The 19,856-nt window shown below is 37.8% G+C and overlaps 1 protein-coding gene across 7 annotated transcripts in view; it reads right to left on the bottom strand.

The window, feature by feature from the left end:
- Nucleotides 1-19,856, bottom strand: part of IMMP2L (inner mitochondrial membrane peptidase subunit 2) — a 956,525-nt gene that overhangs the window by 906,300 nt on the left and 30,369 nt on the right. For all 7 annotated transcript variants that reach the window (XR_011566113.1, XR_011566114.1, XM_070787260.1 and 4 more), the window contains exon 3: nucleotides 2,329-2,465. Coding sequence is in view for 5 of the 7 variants with exons in the window: in XM_070787260.1 (XP_070643361.1) it covers nucleotides 2,329-2,463 (135 nt within the window). In the remaining 2 variants the exon portion in view is untranslated. The remainder of the gene's footprint in view (nucleotides 1-2,328; nucleotides 2,466-19,856) is intronic.

Here is a 19,856-nt window from a genome sequence, read left to right as displayed (position 1 = left end):
TTTGCATGGATCAGGGCACATGGTCCAAGCTGAGTCAATCACAGTCCTTCTTCAAGATTTTTCAAAGTGAAATTACGGCATAAGGAGAAATCTCCCTCAGACGGTAAAGAAATTGGGCATCTAAAGGCATGAGAGCTGCCAGCAGCCATGTGCCCTGAGTCGAGACGAAAGCTGGTCTGAGAGAACTAAGCCAAGATGCTGACAGAAGCAGATGTTGAAACAGAAAAGACTGAGCATCCTGGCAGCATTCAAGTCCCTGGTTCCAGTTGTCCCTGATGACTGCCACATTTCTGCCTTCTACCAACGTACTCATAAGCCTTCCAGTCAATTTCCCTGTAGATCAAAGTCAATTCAGACTGTTCTCTAACCAACAGCTAAGGAAATCCTACCAAACAAACTACAAGGTAACAAATCTGATTCTTGGGGTAGTGGTCCAGGAATACTGTAAGAAATTCTAATGTTATCTGCAATAAACAGATACTATTTAATCAACAGATCTGGCATTTCAATGACAGATCTTGTCATCTAAAGGCTTTAAAAGACAAGATCTGGCATATTCAAGACTTTCTTCATTGTCTTCTTCACTGGGGATAAGCTTTGTGTTTTCATAAAATGGCTAGATCCTTGTGTTTTTTTTCCCTCTGAGCACAAGTCATGAACATGGTATATACTGGGCTAAAGGCATGAGGATTGCAATACTATGATTGCCATATGATTCTCTGAAATATCATGAGATCCAAGATTATGAGGTTTTGTGTTCTGGAAAAATTCCATCTCAGGATAGTGAGGGTTGTGTAATAAGACAGCACTAACAAAACTGGAAAAAAGTCATTATTTGTGTGATTATTTGTTATAAAAAAATAGTACCTGTCGATGGGTTCAAAGGGATGAAAGGGTCCAAAACAAATTTGGATGGCTGTGGAGAAGGCAGTTTTAATCTCAAATGAGGAATCTGATTCAAAAGCTCAACAAAGAAGGTTTAATTTCCCCAAAGAATTGGGTCTAAGATGAGGCTACTAGGAATTTAAAATTAAAGAGGAAGGAAATGTAAAACCCATCCCTGTTAAATGTATTAAACTGCATTTAGGAATAAAGCCATACACTTAGAAATCCCTCTCCTTTGTTTGCTGTACCCATGCACTACAATATTTCTGCATTCAAAGTAAGTGACCAGTTTGCTTGGAGCTGATGACCCACTCTAGAGTGAAAGTGAGAGACAGGGTTTAACTCGGGAGCCCCAACCCAAGACAAGGCCCCCATCATTCTCAAATGATGGAAGCACAAGTCAGTAAGTAAATATTCAGGCAGCCATGCTTTAGAACCCTAGTTTCACCCCAAAAGCACTCACTCAGGATCTCACTAAGCACCTGAACTCAGGAAGAGACCTGATTATCAGCACAATAGTTACAATTTTAACAAAGCAATTTCATTCTAACTCTTCAAAGCTGATGTCTATGCCCTCACCTAGTTTAAAGACTAAAAAAGGGGGGGAAAGTAAGCTGGTTACTCTCTGTATCATTTTAAACTCTTAGAAGTTTATACATTCATTTTATTTGTTTTATAGAAATATTTAGTATAATGCTTAAACTTAATACACAAAATAATGGAAGAAAACAAATTATATTACAAAATGCAAATTCTTCTTAGTTGATAAACTTACTGAAACAGCTAGGTTTCAGACATCAGCATTAGAATAATCAAGTTTTCTCTGAGTTACTGGAGACTACTTGCGTATAACTTTTGGAAATCTCCACTCCAAAATTCTTCCAATGTAAATGGCATTTAATCTTCTTAATCAGCAACATGCTTAAAGAACATACTAGAATATCTGAAATCAGTGCTGTAGACTTTTCCACCTATCAGAATTCTGTGTGCGCATAAATGTGTGAGTGCATGTGTGAGAGTGTAAAACAATCAGGTAACTGAATTGGAGACAAATTCATCCTGCAACTGAACTCATAAATGTGATCTCAGTCATATATGGATAATTGGAAAAAAAAAAAACTTAAAATCTCAGGCCACAGCCACAGAAAGTGATATTATTTTGTAAAATTTCTTTAGAATCTCAATTTATCATTCCTAAGGGGGCGGGGGGTGATAAACTATAGATATAGAGAACTATCAGAGAATTATTTTTATTCACCATTGCTTATAATATGACTGCATTAGAAGACCTTATAAAGATATTTAGTAACGTTAAAATTTCATTCAAGGCCTTTCAAAAACCTTTCAGTTTCTAGCATGGAGACAATATACAGAAATCTCATTTCTAGTGCTTGAGAAACAACCAAACGTGTATTTCAAAGAAAGGAGTCATATCAGTTTTACCTGCATAGATGCTCCTTCCACTCTTGCCACACAGGCAACTCGATCCAAGAAAGTCACTGCCACAGGTACCGCCACAAAGAAGCCTTTACAAAAGGCCTTGAAGTACCTTCTCACCCAGCCTTGGGACTGCGCCATGCCTAAAAGCACAATAAAAACAAATATGAGATTAGCCCCAAGAAAGGTAAAAAAAGAAAACATAAAAAACAGTGCAAGAAAAACCCAGAGGGATGGTATGGGGAGTGAGGCAGGTGGAGGGTTCAGGATGGGGAACACATGTACACACGTGGCAGATTCATGTTGATGTATGGCAAAACGAATACAATATTGTAAAGTAAAAAAAAAAAAAAATTGTGACTCACATCCAAGGAAAATATCAATATAAGATGCTTTTCCACTGTGATTAAGTAATGGACAAAAATAAATATCTATATATATATATGTTGTTATTAAAAAAGAAAAATAAGAGTTAAGAAAAAGCAACCTCATCTCAATATGTTTCATACTCATCCCTGCTGCTGCTGCTGCTAAGTCACTTCAGTCGTGTTCAATTCTGTGTGACCCCACAGACAGCAGCCCACCAAGCTCCTCTGTCACCAGGATTCTCCAGGTAAGAATACTGGAGTGGGTTGCCATTTCCTTCTCCAATGCATGAAAGTGAAAAGTGAAAGTGAAGTCCCTCAGTCGTGTCCAACTCTTCGCGACCCCATGAACTGCAGCCTACCAGGCTCCTCCGTCCATGGGATTTTCCAGGCAAGAGTACTGGAGTGGGGTGCCATTTCCTTCTCCAATACTCATCCCTATAACCACTGAAATATATCTGACTTGAAATCCCAAAGTCAAATACAATAACTCAGGTGAATTATTTCCCACAGGTCAAGTAGCTTAATAATTTCAATAGAAAACTTCTCCTCACAAAGCAATGTTAGAAAAAAATAAGCATTCCAAAAGTAAATCCTTTTCTGTTGCTGACTATGGTGCAGATGCTCCTTAAGCCCTGGTACCTGTCCTCTTCTGCAGTAATAGAAGTTTTGGGGAAACACATGGCTGCCCAGCCTCCCTTGAAGCTAAGTATGACCATGTGACTAGGACTGATGAATAGCATATAAGCAGAAACACTGTGCCTTAGAAGAATTACGTCCTCCCTTTTGTTCCCATGTTGTGACACTTGTGATGGTGTTTGTAGGAACAGGAGTAGCCATTTCAAGTTAAAGATGGCAAAGCAATAAAACAGAAGGATCCTAGGTCTCCAGCACCATGGAAGCACTGTAACTGCCCTGTGTTGCTTATGTTCAAGTTGTTTAAGAGATTAATCACTTTCCATCATGTTTAAACCAATGTTATGGGGCCTATGTTATGGCAGCCAAATTTATCCTAATATAACCATGAAATATATGAGAAATCAAGAAAAAATATCACAATGCATGTGAATTCAATACAGATAATTATCAACCCTCACTTAGCCCTGTAACCACTTGGTTAATTTTCAGACTTTCTAGGGCTAATGCAGTCCTTTAATGGTCTTATGCAATGAAAAACAAAATAGTGAGAGATCAAGAGATGCTACCCTACAAGACCAAAATGGAGCTAAACACAGTCCAACAGATGAAGAACCTCCTGGCTGGGGAAGATAAATGACCAGTTTGTTTACCAGTTTCTCAAAATAATACTGATTCATACTATGTGATACGCTATAATTTCAGTCTGTTCTATTTCTTGACTGGGACTAGATAAATACAGGAAGACCAGATTATTCTAGTGGGCTAGAGCAAGAGATGATGGTAGGATGGATTGTAGCATTGGTGGCGGTGGTGGTGGTGGTGATGGAAATGGATCAAAATGGGCAAACTTCACATATGCATTTTGGAGGTTAAACAGACAGAAATGAAAATGGATGGGCAAGGATTGGGGAGAGGAGAAGAGATGAGAAAAGTGTTGAGGTAGTTGTGACCTATTCAAGCACTGCTATTTTATTATTTCCTTGGATTACATTCCAAAGTACTAAAAACGTGCTCATAATTCAATTCCTCAAAACTCTAATAAGTACAAGGTCATGGGCTGGATGCTAGAGATACACAAATGAAAAGCAGACACAGTCCTTGCTGTCAAGGAGTTACAAAGTGCCAGGGAAGATTGCCTTTAGACAAGTATTTCCAAGGGAAAATAGCACTGAAAAGGGCCAATGTGCCTGGGGCAAGGAAGTGCATCCATTAGAATGTGATTAAGAAATGTGTCCCCCACTAATAGATAGAGAAATATACCATGTTCATCGATTGGAAGAATCAATATAGTGAAAATGAGTATACTACCCAAAGCAATTTGTAGATTCAATGCAATCCCTATCAAGCTACCAACAGTATTCTTCACAGAGCTAGAACAAATAATTTCACAATTTGTATGGAAATACAAAAAACCTCGAATAGCCAAAGCTATCTTGAGAAAGAAGAATAGAACTGGAGGAACCAACCTACCTGACTTCAGGCTCTACTACAAAGCCACAGTCATCAAGACAGTATGGTACTGGCACAAAGACAGAAATATAGATCAATGGAACAAAATAGAAAGCCCAAAGATAAATCCATGTACATATGGACACCTTATCTTTGACAAAGGAGGCAAGAATATACAATGGATTAAAGACAATCTCTTCAACAAGTGGTGCTGGGAAATCTGGTCAACCACTTGTAAAAAAATGAAACTAGAACACTTTCTAACACCATACACAAAAATAAACTCAAAATGGATTAAAGATCTAAACGTAAGACCAGAAACTATAAAACCCCTAGAGGAGAACATAGGCAAAACACTCTCTGACATACATCACAGCAGGATCCTCTATGACCCACCTCCCAGAATATTGGAAATAAAAGCAAAAATAAACAAATGGGACCTAATTAACCTTAAAAGCTTCTGCACATCAAAGGAAACTATTAGCAAGGTGAAAAGACAGCCTTCAGAATGGGAGAAAATAATAGCAAATGAAGCAACTGACAAACAACTAATCTCAAAAATATACAAGCAACTCCTACAGCTCAACTCCAGAAAAATAAATGACCCAATCAAAAAATGGGCCAAAGAACTAAATAGACATTTCTCCAAAGAAGACATACAGAGGGCTAACAAACACATGAAAAGATGCTCAATATCACTCATTATCAGAGAAATGCAAATCAAAACCACTATGAGGTACCATTTCACACCAGTCAGAATGGCTGCGATCCAAAAGTCTACAAGCAATAAATGCTGGAGAGGGTGTGGAGAAAAGGGAACCCTCTTACACTGTTGGTGGGAATGCAAACTAGTACAGCCACTATGGAGAACAGTGTGGAGATCCCTTAAAAAACTGGAAATAGAACTGCCTTATGATCCAGCAATCCCACTGCTGGGCATACACACTGAGGAAACCAGAAGGGAAAGAGACACGTGTACCCCAATGTTCATCGCAGCACTGTTTATAATAGTCAGGACATGGAAGCAACCTAGATGTCCATCAGCAGATGAATGGATAAGAAAGCAGTGGTACATATACACAATGGAGTATTACTCAGCCATTAAAAAGAATACATTTGAATCAGTTCTAATGAGGTGGATGAAACTGGAGCCTATTATACAGAGTGAAGTAAGCCAGAAAGAAAAACACCAATACAGTACACTAACGCATATATATGGAATTTAGAAAGATGGTAACAATAACCCTGTGTACGAGACAGCAAAAGAGACACTGATGTATAGAACAGTCTTATGGACTCTGTTGCAGAGGGAGAGGGTGGGAAGATTTGGGAGAATGGCATTGAAACATGTATAATATCATGTATGAAACGAGTTGCCAGTCCAGGTTCGATGCACGATACTGGATGCTTGGGGCTAGTGCACTGGGATGACCCAGAGGGATGGTATGGGGAGGGAGGAGGGAGGAGGGTTCAGGATGGGGAACACATGTATACCTGTGGCAGATTCATTTTGATATTTGGCAAAACTAATACAATTTGTAAAGTTTAAAAATAAAATAAAATTTAAATAAATAAATAAAAAAGAAAAGAAATGTGTCCAAAAGGAAAAGGCATTCGAGGTAAGACCTGGGCACTTTGGGCAAAAGCAGCAGTGTGCATGAAGACCTCAGAGCAAAATAAAACGTAAGTTATTTAAGAAACTATAAGAAATTCAGTTTCGTATATATACAAACTTTAATATGCTAATGTTTAATTCAGTAAACATTTATTTATTGCCTGCTAAACACCAATGCTAAGTGCACGGGATATAAAGACAGATAGATATACAATATAAAATCATTTAAAAACTCTCATGAAAACAATACTTCACACTGTTCCGTGATCTGAAAAGTAGATCCCACATGCCGCAACTAAAATCCCACATATGGCGACTAAGATCCAGAGCAGCCAAAAAAAATAGTAAGGGGTCAGATTCAATTTCTAACATTCTTTCCAGGGCTGTCATTCTATATTCCTATGTATTTTTTTTATTGTTTCTCCAAGTCTTTGAGAAGATACTAAAATAAAGAAAGGCACTTAGGTTATTATTGACCAAGAAGAGAAATTATGTTGCCTTTTAGGCTTGAGAATTGTTTTTTTTTAATGTTGAAAGGAAAAAAGACTTTTATTATACAACTAGTTACAAAAGGGAAGCAGAGATAAAGTTGGAACTAGTGCAGATTATGTGAAGGGACATATTAAATACAAGTAAGGCCCTAAAGCCACTGCCCTTTCCCTTCTCAGGCTCACAATTCCACTGCTGACCCAAGCACTGCTACCATCTCCTGCACAACTCAGGACGAATATTTTTCTACTGTTGCTGTTCTTGCTGATAAGCCACTAAGTCACGTCTGACTCTGTGACCCCATGGACTACATCATGCCAGGTTTCACTGTCCTTCACCATCTCCTGGAGTTTGCTCAAACTCATTCCATTGAATTAGTGATGCCATCCAACCATGTCATCCTCTGCTGCCCCCTTCTCTTCCTGCCTTCAATCTTTCCCAGCATCAGGGTCTTTTCCAATGAGTCGACCCTTCACAACAGGTGGCCAAAGTATTGGAGCTTCAGCTTTAGCATCAGTCCTTCCAATGAATATTCAGGGTTGACTTCCTTTAGGATTGACTGATCTCTTTGCTGTCCAAGGGACTCTCAAAAGTCTTCTCCAGCACTTTTCAAAAGCATCCATTCTTCGGCATTCAGCTTTCCTTATGGGCCAACTCTCAGAACTGTACATGACATCTGGAAAAACCACAGCTTTGACTATTTGGATTTTTGTCGGTAAAGAGATGTCTTTGCTTTTTAATAGTTGTTTAAGTTTGCCATAGCTTTCCTTCCAAGTAGCAATTATCTTTTAATTCCATGGCTGTAGTCACCATCTGCAATGATTTTGGAGCCTAAGAAAACAAAATGTCACTGCTTCCATTTTTTCCCCTTCTATTTGCCATGAAAATTATGTGGGAGGTGTATCTATTGAGGGTATGCAGACTCTGCCCAAGCACAGGGGAAAAAAAAGCTCTCTTGCAGATTAGGGGCCATTATTTTCAGAGGCTCAAACCAAAAGTCTCAGTACAGTCTTGTCCTACCTGAATTGTGAATGACACCTTTAATTCATAATAATAAAACCCTCTTTGGGACTTCTATCATTAAAATACTAAAGCTATACACAAAGGAAGAAATGAGCATTACACTTCTATGTCAAGTTATATTAAATAAAATGTTTAAAGTGCTATGGCATTCACATTTTGGTAAAGTTAATGCATTTCCTTTCCTATAAAGAATCATTGGGATGATCTGGTCTTTTGTTCACATCTTAAATATTTAAAACTACCATACTAATAAGCACTGAGCATCTGCTTTCTCTGAGAAAATTTCCTTTAAAACAATAATAATGTGATATCCCAAGCAAAAAAGGAATAATTTTTATCAGTAACCTCATTCTTCCAGTAACCATGCAAGTCATTTAGGTTCAAAACATTGCTCCTGAGAAAATTACTGCTTAAATAGTAGGCATACCTGATTCGCTGCTGAAGTACCTAAACAGAATATTTTTAAATAAGCTTTCAGATCCCGTTGAAATCATATTTGCCACTCTATATACTATATACTACCTGCAAGTAAAATTTTTTTTGGCATTACTGACCTCAACTGCCTAATGACCTTCACTCTAAATACCTTTCTTCTCACAACGTGTTATGGTTTGATCATGCATGAATTCATCCAAAATCATTCTTAAATTCCCATACATTTCATCTTATACAAAGTCACTAATCACTCACCCATAGCAACCAAATGAATAAATATATCTCAAGTCATCCTAATTATAAAAACTCTTTTAAAACTGTGTGGCAGGTTTGGAGGTAAGAGAAAAACAATAAATGACAAAGCAGTATCTTATACAAAATGTAACCTTTCAATCATAGAAATCAGCCCACACATTTGGATAACAAAATCAAAATTTATTTGTAAATTCAAACTGTATATCAAACTACAAATGTCAGAAAATACAAGAGCAGGGATCCAAACAAATCTGACACTAAATTCCTGATTCAGTCATTATATATTTTTTTGATCACCTACTATGTAACTGTGCTAAGGGGCACATACAATGCACAACAGGAAGGTGTGATCCCTGGTATGTGCAGCTTACATTTTCATTCTTATTAAGTGCCTACTTTGTGCTACTCACTATGCTAAGATTTTGTTGTTGTTCAGTTGCTAAGTCACGTCAAACTCTTTGTGACCCCCATGGACTGCAGCATGCAAGGCCTCCCTATGTCTCACTAAGATACCAAGAGTAAAAAGGCACGCAGAGTCACAGTTCCTTCCCAAAGGGCCTGCGACAAGATCATAAGAAATTAGTAGATGACCACACATGATCAGGCTACCCTCCTCCATGAATCTCTCCAGGAGCTCCTGATACCAATAACCTCACTCTGCAAACAGAGCCTAAGCATGCATGTTAGGAGGCAGGAGGCATCTGAACTAAATGAGGGAAAAAATAATAACTGATGAATGAGAACAATTTTGATTCCACTAGAAGCAGATCTAGGAAAGTAATCGATGGATCCTAATCTAGAAAAAAATTGGGGAGCTAACTTCCTCCTTTCAGATTATAAACAAATAATGTATTATAAAAATAGATAATTAATGCTTAAGGTTTTCTCCACAATGCTGAACAATGATAGGGATTTCAGGCAGTTTACTGGACAGGAACCTTGTTGACATGCATAGAACTGGCAGTGACCCCTCGATGGATAGCAACAGCACTTTATTTTTTTTTTAAGTTCCCATGTTTTCTCTCCTACAAAACTGTGTTTTTCTAAAAACAATAGGAACATTTAGCCATCATCTCTAGCAATCTAATTTTTTGGCAAACTTGACAATCAGGAAAATAAAGCCATTGAAGGTGACTGCAAATGCTCTGTTTTCTGTTTCCTGCATTCTTCCAAGAATGGGAGACTTCTATCAACTCAGGAATGACAAAATGCTTCACAGGAAAAGACATTACTTTTTAAAAGGGAAAGTAGAGACCCAAGAGTTTTCAACCCAAGAGACCACAACTAGGCACAAATATAGCAGATTATCTCATAGCTAGGAAATGGCAACCTACTCCAGTGTTCCTGCCTGGAAAATCCCCTGAAGAGAGGAGCCTGGAGTCACAAAGTGTTGGACATAAGTGAGCATGCAAGCACACATCTCACAGCTAACACATTTCATGAATATTAATAAGTTATAATCGTAACAAAATGGTTGGCCTTTTTGGTATTGAGTTCAGACAGATTCCTTTCAATGAACCAGAATCCCTACCAAAAGTGGAGTAATTTGGAGTCTTAATTATTGGTTTAATTCATTAAAATTGCTAGGTATTGGCTGCTCCCAGTATCTGGGTAGATGTGATTTTAAAAGGGTCAGAAAATAGATTTTCCCAGAGTAACATTTATTCCACTGTGCTCTGCCACAATGCTGAAAGTTCTTAGCATTGTACAACATGGGCAGAGTTTCTTAAACTTAAATGATCACAAAAGTCACCTGTCTTGCTTATGGAAAACATAGACTCCTGGGACTCAACCTGATTAAGAGGAGATTCTCAAGGGTAGATGTGTGGATCACGTATATCAGAATTATCTAGAGGAGCACTGCAAATTATATATGTGTGCTTAGTCACTCAGTTGTGTCCAACTCTTTGTGACTGTATGAACTATAGTCTGCCAAGCTCCTCTGTGCATGGGATTTTTTTCAGGTTAGAATACTGGAGTGGGTATTCATTTCCTTCTCCAGGGGGTCCTCCCAACTCAGGGATCGAACCCGAGTTTCCTGTATCTCTTACACTGCAGGAGGATTCTTTACCCGCCCCTCATAATACATGGTGATATTCTGTGATCTCTAGTATTATACTATAGGGAAGAACAAATACATGTGTGTTAAAAAAAATTCTTAGATGATTCTAATATGCTGTCTCTGGTCTTCCTCCCTGTCCACAATCCTCATTCACCCTCATTGGAGAACCACTAGCCCAAAAAAGGAAATCATTTTAGAGGGAAATATTTTTTAGTAGCTTCCTTGAGATATTATTTACATACCATAAAATTCACCCACTGTAAGTGTATACATTTCAAAGATTTTTAGCAAATTTATGCTGTTGTGGAATCATCACAATACATTTTTGGAGTATTCTGTCACCCCCATAAGTTCACCCATGCCTATCTGAAGGCCAGTTCCCATTTCCATCCAAGTCCCAGGAATATACTGCTCTCTTCTCTAAGAGATGTGCATTTTAAAGAAATTTTAGTAGGTTTTTTTTTTTTTTTGGTCTGGCTTGTTTTATTTAACACAATATTTCTGAGGTTCATCCATGTTGTTGCATTTATAAGTAGTTCATTTTTTTATTGCTAAACAACATTTCATTGTATTGGTATGTCATAATTTACCTGTTCATCAGCTGATGGGACATTTGGATTGTTTCCAGTTTTGAGCTATTGTGAATAAGGCTGCTGTAAGTCTCTGCATACAAGTCCTTGTGTGAATATATGCTTTCATTTCTCTTGAGTAGTTACTTAGGAGTGGAATTGCTTGGTTATATGAAAAGTGTATTTTTAGTATTTTGAGGACTGCCAAACTGTTTTCTAAAGTGATTGTATCATTTTACATTTTCACTAGCAATATATGAAGGTTTTTGGCTTCTCTGGATCCTAGCCAACACTGAGCATTCTTAGTCCTTTAGATTATGACCATTCAAATGAGCATGCAGTATGGTATTTAATTGTGGTTTTGACTGGCATTTCCCTAATAACTGATAATGTCAAACATCTTTTCATGAGCTTAGTAGCAAGTCTTGCCTTTATTAAAGTGTCTGCTCAGATTTTCTGCAAATTTTGTAATTGGTTTGTCTTCTTATTGAGTTGTAAGGATGTGTGTGTGTGTGTGTGCGCGCGCGCTTAGTCGCCCAGTCATGTCTGACTCTTTATGAACCCATGGACTGTAGTCTGCCAGGCTCCTCTGTCCATGGGGATTCTCCAGGCAAGAATACTGGAGTGGGTTGCCATGCCCTCCTCCAGGGCTTCTTCCCAACCCAGGGATCAAACCCAGGTCTTCCACATTGCAGGCAGATTTTTTTATCATCTGAGCCACCAGGGAAGACCATGTGTATATATATCGTTTTATATATATATAGATAGATAGATACAAGTCTTTTATCAGATACATGTTTGGCACATATTTTCTCCCTCTGTGTGTCTGGCTTTTTTATTTTCTAAAAGATATCTTTTGAAGATCAAACAAAAAGATAATTAGTAATCTTTACAAATGTGAACTCCAGCATCAAATTATTTATCTTTGAACTGTGTAACTTATATGTACAGTTTAAGTCAAAAATTCTCAGAAGGAATGAAATGGCAACCAAAAATAAAGAATGAAAAACTGTCAAAAGTAATAAAAGGGAGAAATATAATGGGGTTAGACATAAAGTGAATCATGTTCTGGCAAAGAAACCCAACTTTAAAAGTCCACACTGGTAGACTGATAAAGATAAAGGTCCTCTATTTTGACCTAAAACCACTTCTCTGACAGAGATAATTATAATTGTCTACTGGAGAGTGATGAACACCTGGACGCTAAGAGAGGTGAAATTTTAAGTCAGAAATATTAAAATGCAAATGAACTCCAAGGGCATGTTGTACTACACTGATGTAGAGAGAGAACACCATCAGAAATCAATAAGAAATGCAATTTCCTATAAGCTTCCTGAGTTTGGAGAAGGACTCCTTCCACTTGCAAACCTCATGCATTTACCCCCACCTCTCCTTCTGCCTTTGTTGGAGCTGAGGCTGGCAGTGCTCTGCAGAGACAGCGTCACCAAACAGGGAAACTCAGTAGGAAGGTGAGTGAATCCAACCGTGCTCAGTCACTCAGTCATGTCCAACTATTTGCGACCCCATGGACAGTAGGCCACCAGGTTCCTCTGTCCATAGGATTTCCAGGCAAGACTACTGGAGTGAGTTGCCATTTCCTACTAGAGGGGATCTTCCTGACCCAGGGATTTAACCTGAGACTCTCATGTCTCCTGCATTTGCAGGCAGGTTCTTTACTACTAGCGCAACCTGGGAAACAGATCTCAGGTCAAATCATAATCCAATCATGTGAATTTGGGCAAATTACTTCATCTTTCCAAGCCACAAGTTTTTCAAATAAGAAACCTTGTAGGGTGTTTCAGATATTCAAAATGTTCATATTGTGTGTGTGTGTGTGTGTGTGTTTTAGTAAGCATTTGCACGAAGAAAGAAAACACCCATAAAAACTAGCATATTATGTGCGCAATGTATTAGAGAACAATGGTGAGATAATCAAATTAAAGGTATTTCTTCAGATAAAAGCATTAGCCATGTCCAAAGAAGAGGACTAACAATGACAAATTTAAAAAGGGCAAGAAACTTAAGAATGTCCATTACTTATAATTAAACCAATAAAGCCTATCTTCTAAATAATGGGACACCTAATATCCAGAATGATAGTTTTCTTCTGCTTTGAACCTGATCTTTTTCTAAGATTTGATGGGTTAAGGATGATCATAGTTCCTAACACCAGCCAATTAATAAGAATTATGACTGCCAATACCAGCAATGCATTAGGTGTCTTGAGGATTATTTTTAAGCAGAATATAAAAAATATATGACTTAGCAACAAAATTGGACCACAGGAATAAATTATATATTAGATACTGGAAAAAAAGAAAAGAAAGATAAGAGATGGAATTGGAAGAAAAAAAGTCATGAAAGAAGCTTTAAAGAAAAAAAAACAAATTAGAATGTAGGTGGCAGGTTTAGGAATGTTCACTATAAAATTCTCAAAACTTTTCCGTATGCTTAAAATTTTTCATTGAAATGTTGAAAAATAAAAGAAGTATAAATTACACTTAGTAAATGTCTCAGGCAACAGGAAAATGTGATTATGAGAGTAAAGGTACATATGGGCCTACTGAGATAGTGTGAATGCTGGCCAAACCAGGGAACAAGAGATATATTAAGAGCAGTGAGGGATAAGACTGGGTTTAATACTTATTTTTTATTTTGTTTTGCTTTGTTTCTTAGCAATAGGAAAATCTTCATCACTTCAATATTTTTGGAAACCACATAAAACAAAGTCACAACAGTTGCCCTCTCTAAGAGCTGGCTCAGGCCACCCTAATCCTACGGATTATCCTTATCCTTTAACTCCACATAGACACCATTTGACTGCATTTACAACTCAGGCCCAATCACAAATTTCAGTTATTAAGATGCCATAAATTCTGCAAAAAACAGTTTACCATAAAAATTAACAGGACAGCAAATAGTTCTTTATGGAATGAGAAAAATCCTATTAAGTGATAACCATTAGGAAGGAGAAGCTAGGTAAGATTTAAACTGTAATAACCACAAAACCGAGATTTCAACACTGCACTCTATATATTTTTTTTCCAATTTAATAGAAAAGCATAACTGCTGTCATTAAGAAGAAGCTAAAGGCAATGTGGATGTTAAGGTAACAATGTGGCAACTTAAATATATGTGTAAATGAAACAGACCAGGTACTTATCCACAACCCAAACAAAGTAATTGGAGGACTTTGGACTATTTCACCATAAGCCTATTTATTCCTAAAGCAATAATATTTTGAATTAGCTAAAGAACTTATTTCCTGCATCAGAATACTTGCTGAACAGCTAAAAAGAAAATACCACATTATTTAGCATTTAAGCTGTGAATGCAATTGGCTTTTAAAAAGTTAAGCAAGCCTGTAAAAGGAAAAAGCATGCCTCTCAAAAGCAAAATCTCAAAACCCTTCAAAAATTAAAACTAAGAAATAAAAGTGAGAAAGGGAAATAAGGAAAAAATAATGACACTGAGAATGTATAAGAAGAAGGACACAAGATAAACAAGAATATTAGAAAGTAAGTGTCAGGCAATAATATGGGTGATGGGGAAATGGCCCCAGAAACACCATGTGACACATATTTCCTAGAGCACAGCTGTCCTACTGTCTACTACTACGTCATACTCATTTATGCTAGTTACTTTTCACAATACCTCTGTTTCTGCCCTGTTTTTATATGGTACAAGAGTCTCCAATGGGTTGGACAGAAAAGGCGATTTTTTAAAACAAATATGCTATTAGGGTCTCATGAAAATCCTATTCTGACCCCATCTCCCCACCATGCCTCAAATACGTTGCTTTCTTTAACTAGAAAGTGAAAGTGAAGTCGTTCAGTCGTGTCCAATTCTTTGGGACCCCGTGGACTGTGGCCTACCAGGCTCCTCCGTCCATGGGATTCTCCAGGCAAGAATACTGGAGTGGGTTGCCATTTCCTTCTAACTCAAATTCACATCAAGAGATAAGGAGCAAAAACATGGCTTTTGGGGAGGGAGGCAGTGGGACAGATTGGGAGACTGGGATTGATATGTATACACTTTGTTGTTGCTGTTGTTTAGTTGCTGTTGTGTCCAACTCTTTGCAACCCCATGGACTGTAGCCCACCAGGCTCCTCTGTCCATGGGATTCTCCAGGCAAGAATACTGGAGTGGGTTGCCATTTCCTTCTAACTCAAATTCACATCAAGAGATGTTGTGTCCAACTCTTTGCAACCCCATGGACTGTAGCCCACCAGGCTCCTCTGTCCATGGGATTCTCCAGGCAGGAATACTGGAGAGGGTTACCATTTCCTTCTCTAATACACTACCATGTGCAAACTAGGTAACTAGTGGGAACCTGCTGTATAGTGCAGGGAGCTCAGCTCGGTGCTCTGCGATGACCTAGATGGGTGGGATGGAGGCTGGGGGTGGGAGGCAGGCCCAAGAGGGAAGGTATATACGTATACATATAACTGATTCACTTCATTGTACAGCAGAGAATAACACAACATTGTAAAGCAACTATACTCCATTTTTTTAAATGACTTTTCCTTTGATCAGAATTGGAAAGAGGATGTAGGCAAGTTTCTTAAGGTAGCCAAGCCCACCAGACCCCAAAGATGGGAAGAGAAGGTCACAAAAAAATGTGAGACCAGGAAATACAAGGTAACCAGCAAACAGCCAGCCAGCCCAGGGACTTATTCTACTCTTCAGAGAATCAGAAATATAAATTAGAAACACAGGCTCCCACAGCAGGGGAAGCACATTAAGGCTCTGATTAGTCTGTCAAAAATAAAGCCTGTCCAAACTATGGTGGCAATTTTTGGAAGGCTGCCACAGCCAGTCCACAGCAGCTGCATGTCCACGGGGAGCTAACACAGTGGCAGTGCCAGCTCAGAACCAGATAAAGATGCAGCCGGATAAGAAGATTCACGCAATATAAATGGAGAGCAACAGTAACCAAGGTCTTGAGAGCAAGTGGCTGTGGTCTTTTAAGCTTTTAAGTATAAGTGCACCCTCAGGCACACACACTTGTTGAAATGGCAACAAAGGCCAAGCTGGCAACATGTTTTGTTTTTTTTTTTTTAAAGGCAGCCTAGAGGTCAGAGTACAAAGACGCTCCTCCTGTACAGCCTGGGGATTGAGGCAGATGGAGCACAGCACTCTATGGACTCGAAAGTCCAGGGATCGTGACGAGCCCCTGGTGAACATTACAGCATATGGAGCTGAGATGCTTATTTAGATTGCTCCCCGTACAGAAATGCCTTCTTTTGATTCTGCTTCCTTGCTGGTATATTAGAAGATTCTGTTTCAGATATCTGTGAAATTTCATTAACACGCAATGGCCTAAAGTTACAATGTATCTGTATTTAAAATTACTCATAGAAATATGGAAGGGTGTGGAAAAAAATGATTTAATAAGGTAAGCACGGATCTGCAATGAACTATAATGACCCCTACTACATAATTCCAAAGAATTATCAGAAGGTGGAGAAATAAAGCAATTTAAAAAGCCCTCCATTATTATAATTATTATTTTGTGGATCTGTTTCCAAATACTTGACCAGTAAGAGTTGATGGCTGTCAAATATAGCTTAGCAGAGTATTACGGAACATTCCATCAGTTCAATATAAGACTCTTTAAATGAATTACTGTGATATTAGAGAAGTAGTTAGTCAAATACAAGACTTCCCAGGTGGCTCAGTGGTAAAGAATCTGCCTGCCAAGAGGGAGGCATGGATTTGATCCCTGCCCTGGAGAAGGAAATGGCAACCCACTCCAGTATTTTTGCCTGGGAAAGCCCATGGTCTGAGAAGCCTGGCGGACTACAGTCCACGGGGTTGCAAGAGTCAGACACAACTTAGCAACTAAACGACAAGCCAAATACATAAATGGAACTGTCAAGGGACCTATGGGGGTCTAGATATATTTCTGCAAATTCCTTGTCAGGTCTCCCTTCAAAATGAGTAATCCAATTCCCATCTTTTTAAGAGTGGGTTGGTCTTAGAAAGAGACTTGCTTCTAGCAAAGAGAATGTGGTTGAACTGATGTTGTGTGACTTCTGAAGCTAGTCAAAAAAAAGGTAGCTTTCTCTTGCCTCTCTCTGCTTGATGACTACCTCTAGGCAAGCAGGCACCAGGTCCAGAGGACAGCCAGACCTAGCAAAAGTTCAATCAGAGAACAACTGAGGCCCCCTCCCTGCAAGAGCCAGCACCCTCTGGCCAGACATGGGAGTGAGCCACCTGTAAGGCAGACGCTCCTGCCTCAGTTAAGCCCTCATATGACAGTGGTTCCAGTTGAAATCTTAACCTCAACCTTAAAAGAAATCATGAGCTGGAATTGTGGAGCTGAGCTGCTCCCAAATTTCTCACCTGTGGAAACTATGAAAGAGAATAAACGTTTAAAGCCACTGAGTTTGGAGGTAATTTATTTTACAGAAATAACTAACGTAATAGTAAACCCAGAAATAAATACAAAGACACAAAGAAATTGGGTATATGATAAAGACTTTCACACTGATAGAGAGGAGCTTAAATTAACCAATGATGTTAAATAATCAGGGTTTGGAGGGAGAAAAAAAAGGCGGATATTCATTTTACTCATCATAAAAAGATAAATTCCAGATAATTCAAAGATTAAATATAAGAAATAAACATAAATGCAATAAAAGAAAATAAAGGCAGACAGTCTTTTAGGAGTAGAAATAGGCATTTTTAAACATTTTACAAATCCAGGAAACATAAAAAAGATTGATGGATTTCACTTCATAAAAATCAAAACATCTCATAAATAAGATTATAAAATAATCAGCATGATATTAAAAATTGCAATATATATTAATCCCAAAGGTGTAATATCTCTAAAATCACACAATTCTTATTTTTTAAAAAGGCAAATGTTCTGAGAGAAAAGTGAGTAACGTGAAATACATGAAAGGCACTTGACTGAAAGCAAAATAAAATATGGATGTTATACCGAGGTATAAAAAATGTTCAATCACATTAATAATAAAGCCAATACAAATAAAAACAAAATATCGCCTCTTTAACCTATCAGACTGGCAAAGATTCAGAAAACCAAAACCATCCTGTGCAGGAACACAGAATTTCCCATGCTCTCCTGGGAGCATAAATAGGTACAATCTTTCTTGAAAGCAACATTGCAATAAGGACCAAGGTGTTATGCAAACACATACCTCTGATGCAGAGACACCACTTCCTGGGTACAATGATATCTAGAATTTTCAGTACACCACTCTTTATAATAGTGAAAAACTGAAAACAGCCTAAACATCCACAAAAAATAAAGAAATGAACTTCGACATGCATATAGTAAAATCACTTGCAATCACTGAAGAGGACATTGTATAGCTATAGTGTTTGACATTGTCCTAAGAGAAAGTGGGAAGACACTAAGTATAACATGAACTCATTTATGTGAAATATTATATACACACATCATCACGAAAAGAGGTCAGATGAACAGCAGGCACACAGATAATGACAGTAGTATTTACTGGCAGTCAAGGGATTTTTACTTTCTTCTTTATTCTTTCCCATATTATTAAAATTCTCTATAATGTGTATATATTATGTTTATATACTAAAGCAAATTAACATTAGCCTCTTCTGCAACAACAGGTATTTCTTTAATGTAAATTAGTTCACATGCAGGAAAGTCTCATTTCCTGCCTTCAAGACTCTCCACTATAGTAAACTATCCAAGGAAGCTGAGAGTAGCAGATGAAGAAATGAAAAGTATTTCCCCCTGTGTTTAAAATAAAACTGATAAGTCAACACCAGTTGAAAGACCAGACTTTTAACTTTGATGAAAATGGTCTCTGTTAAAAGTGAGTAACTTTAAGGACCAAAAACTCAAAGGAGGAAATTCAGGGTGTAAGGCCAAGGACTGATGGTGATGCTGGGTATAAATGCTAGTTGAGATTTAATCATGCTGTTATTTTTATTGCAATTGTCATTTCTTGGTGCCAGTTCTGTTTACAAAATTCCACTGGTTTCAAACCATCTGTTCCCAACCCTATTTTCCCTAGAAGTTCTATTACGTTTAGCACAAGATTTTGCAGAATTAAAGATTTTCCAGGAATGCAAACACGGCGGGAAGAGAGAACTGCCTCTGCTATTCTGAGTAAAACACAGAGGTAGAGAAACATTCTATAAGTAAAAAAGAAAAATGAAAAGAAACATTAAACTTTATTTTGATTCAGTAAGAGTTTCTAAGAAAAGATGTGAAATACAGGCAAAACAATCTCAATATTCTTGGTTTTGACCACACATTTATATACATATAGCTATGCAAGTCAGAAAAGTCTAAGCAAGATGGAAAATTAAACAGGCATCAATTACAGTGGATGAAGGGGCATTAATTCGATTAACTTTTTTAAGTGGCACAAACAGGATAGTTTTTTTTTTTTTCTGATATAAAAAAATTCTGGAAGTGGGCAGTTTAAACTGACCTTATATTGCCCACCATGGCAGTTCACCTGTCATCTTTTTTTAAGTTATCTTATTAAGCTTATCTTATTATTGATATACCAAAAGCTATACATATTTAATGTATCCAAAACATGTTAAGTTTAGAGACAAGTATACACTCATGAAAGGAGAAAAGGAAAGATATAAGCATCTGAATGCAGAGT

This window comes from Bos indicus, chromosome 4 (assembly GCF_029378745.1).
Source record: "Bos indicus isolate NIAB-ARS_2022 breed Sahiwal x Tharparkar chromosome 4, NIAB-ARS_B.indTharparkar_mat_pri_1.0, whole genome shotgun sequence".
Classification (NCBI taxonomy): domain Eukaryota; kingdom Metazoa; phylum Chordata; class Mammalia; order Artiodactyla; family Bovidae; genus Bos; species Bos indicus.
Note: the sequence above shows the minus strand (reverse complement) of the source record. Positions and strands in the feature narration are given on the sequence as shown.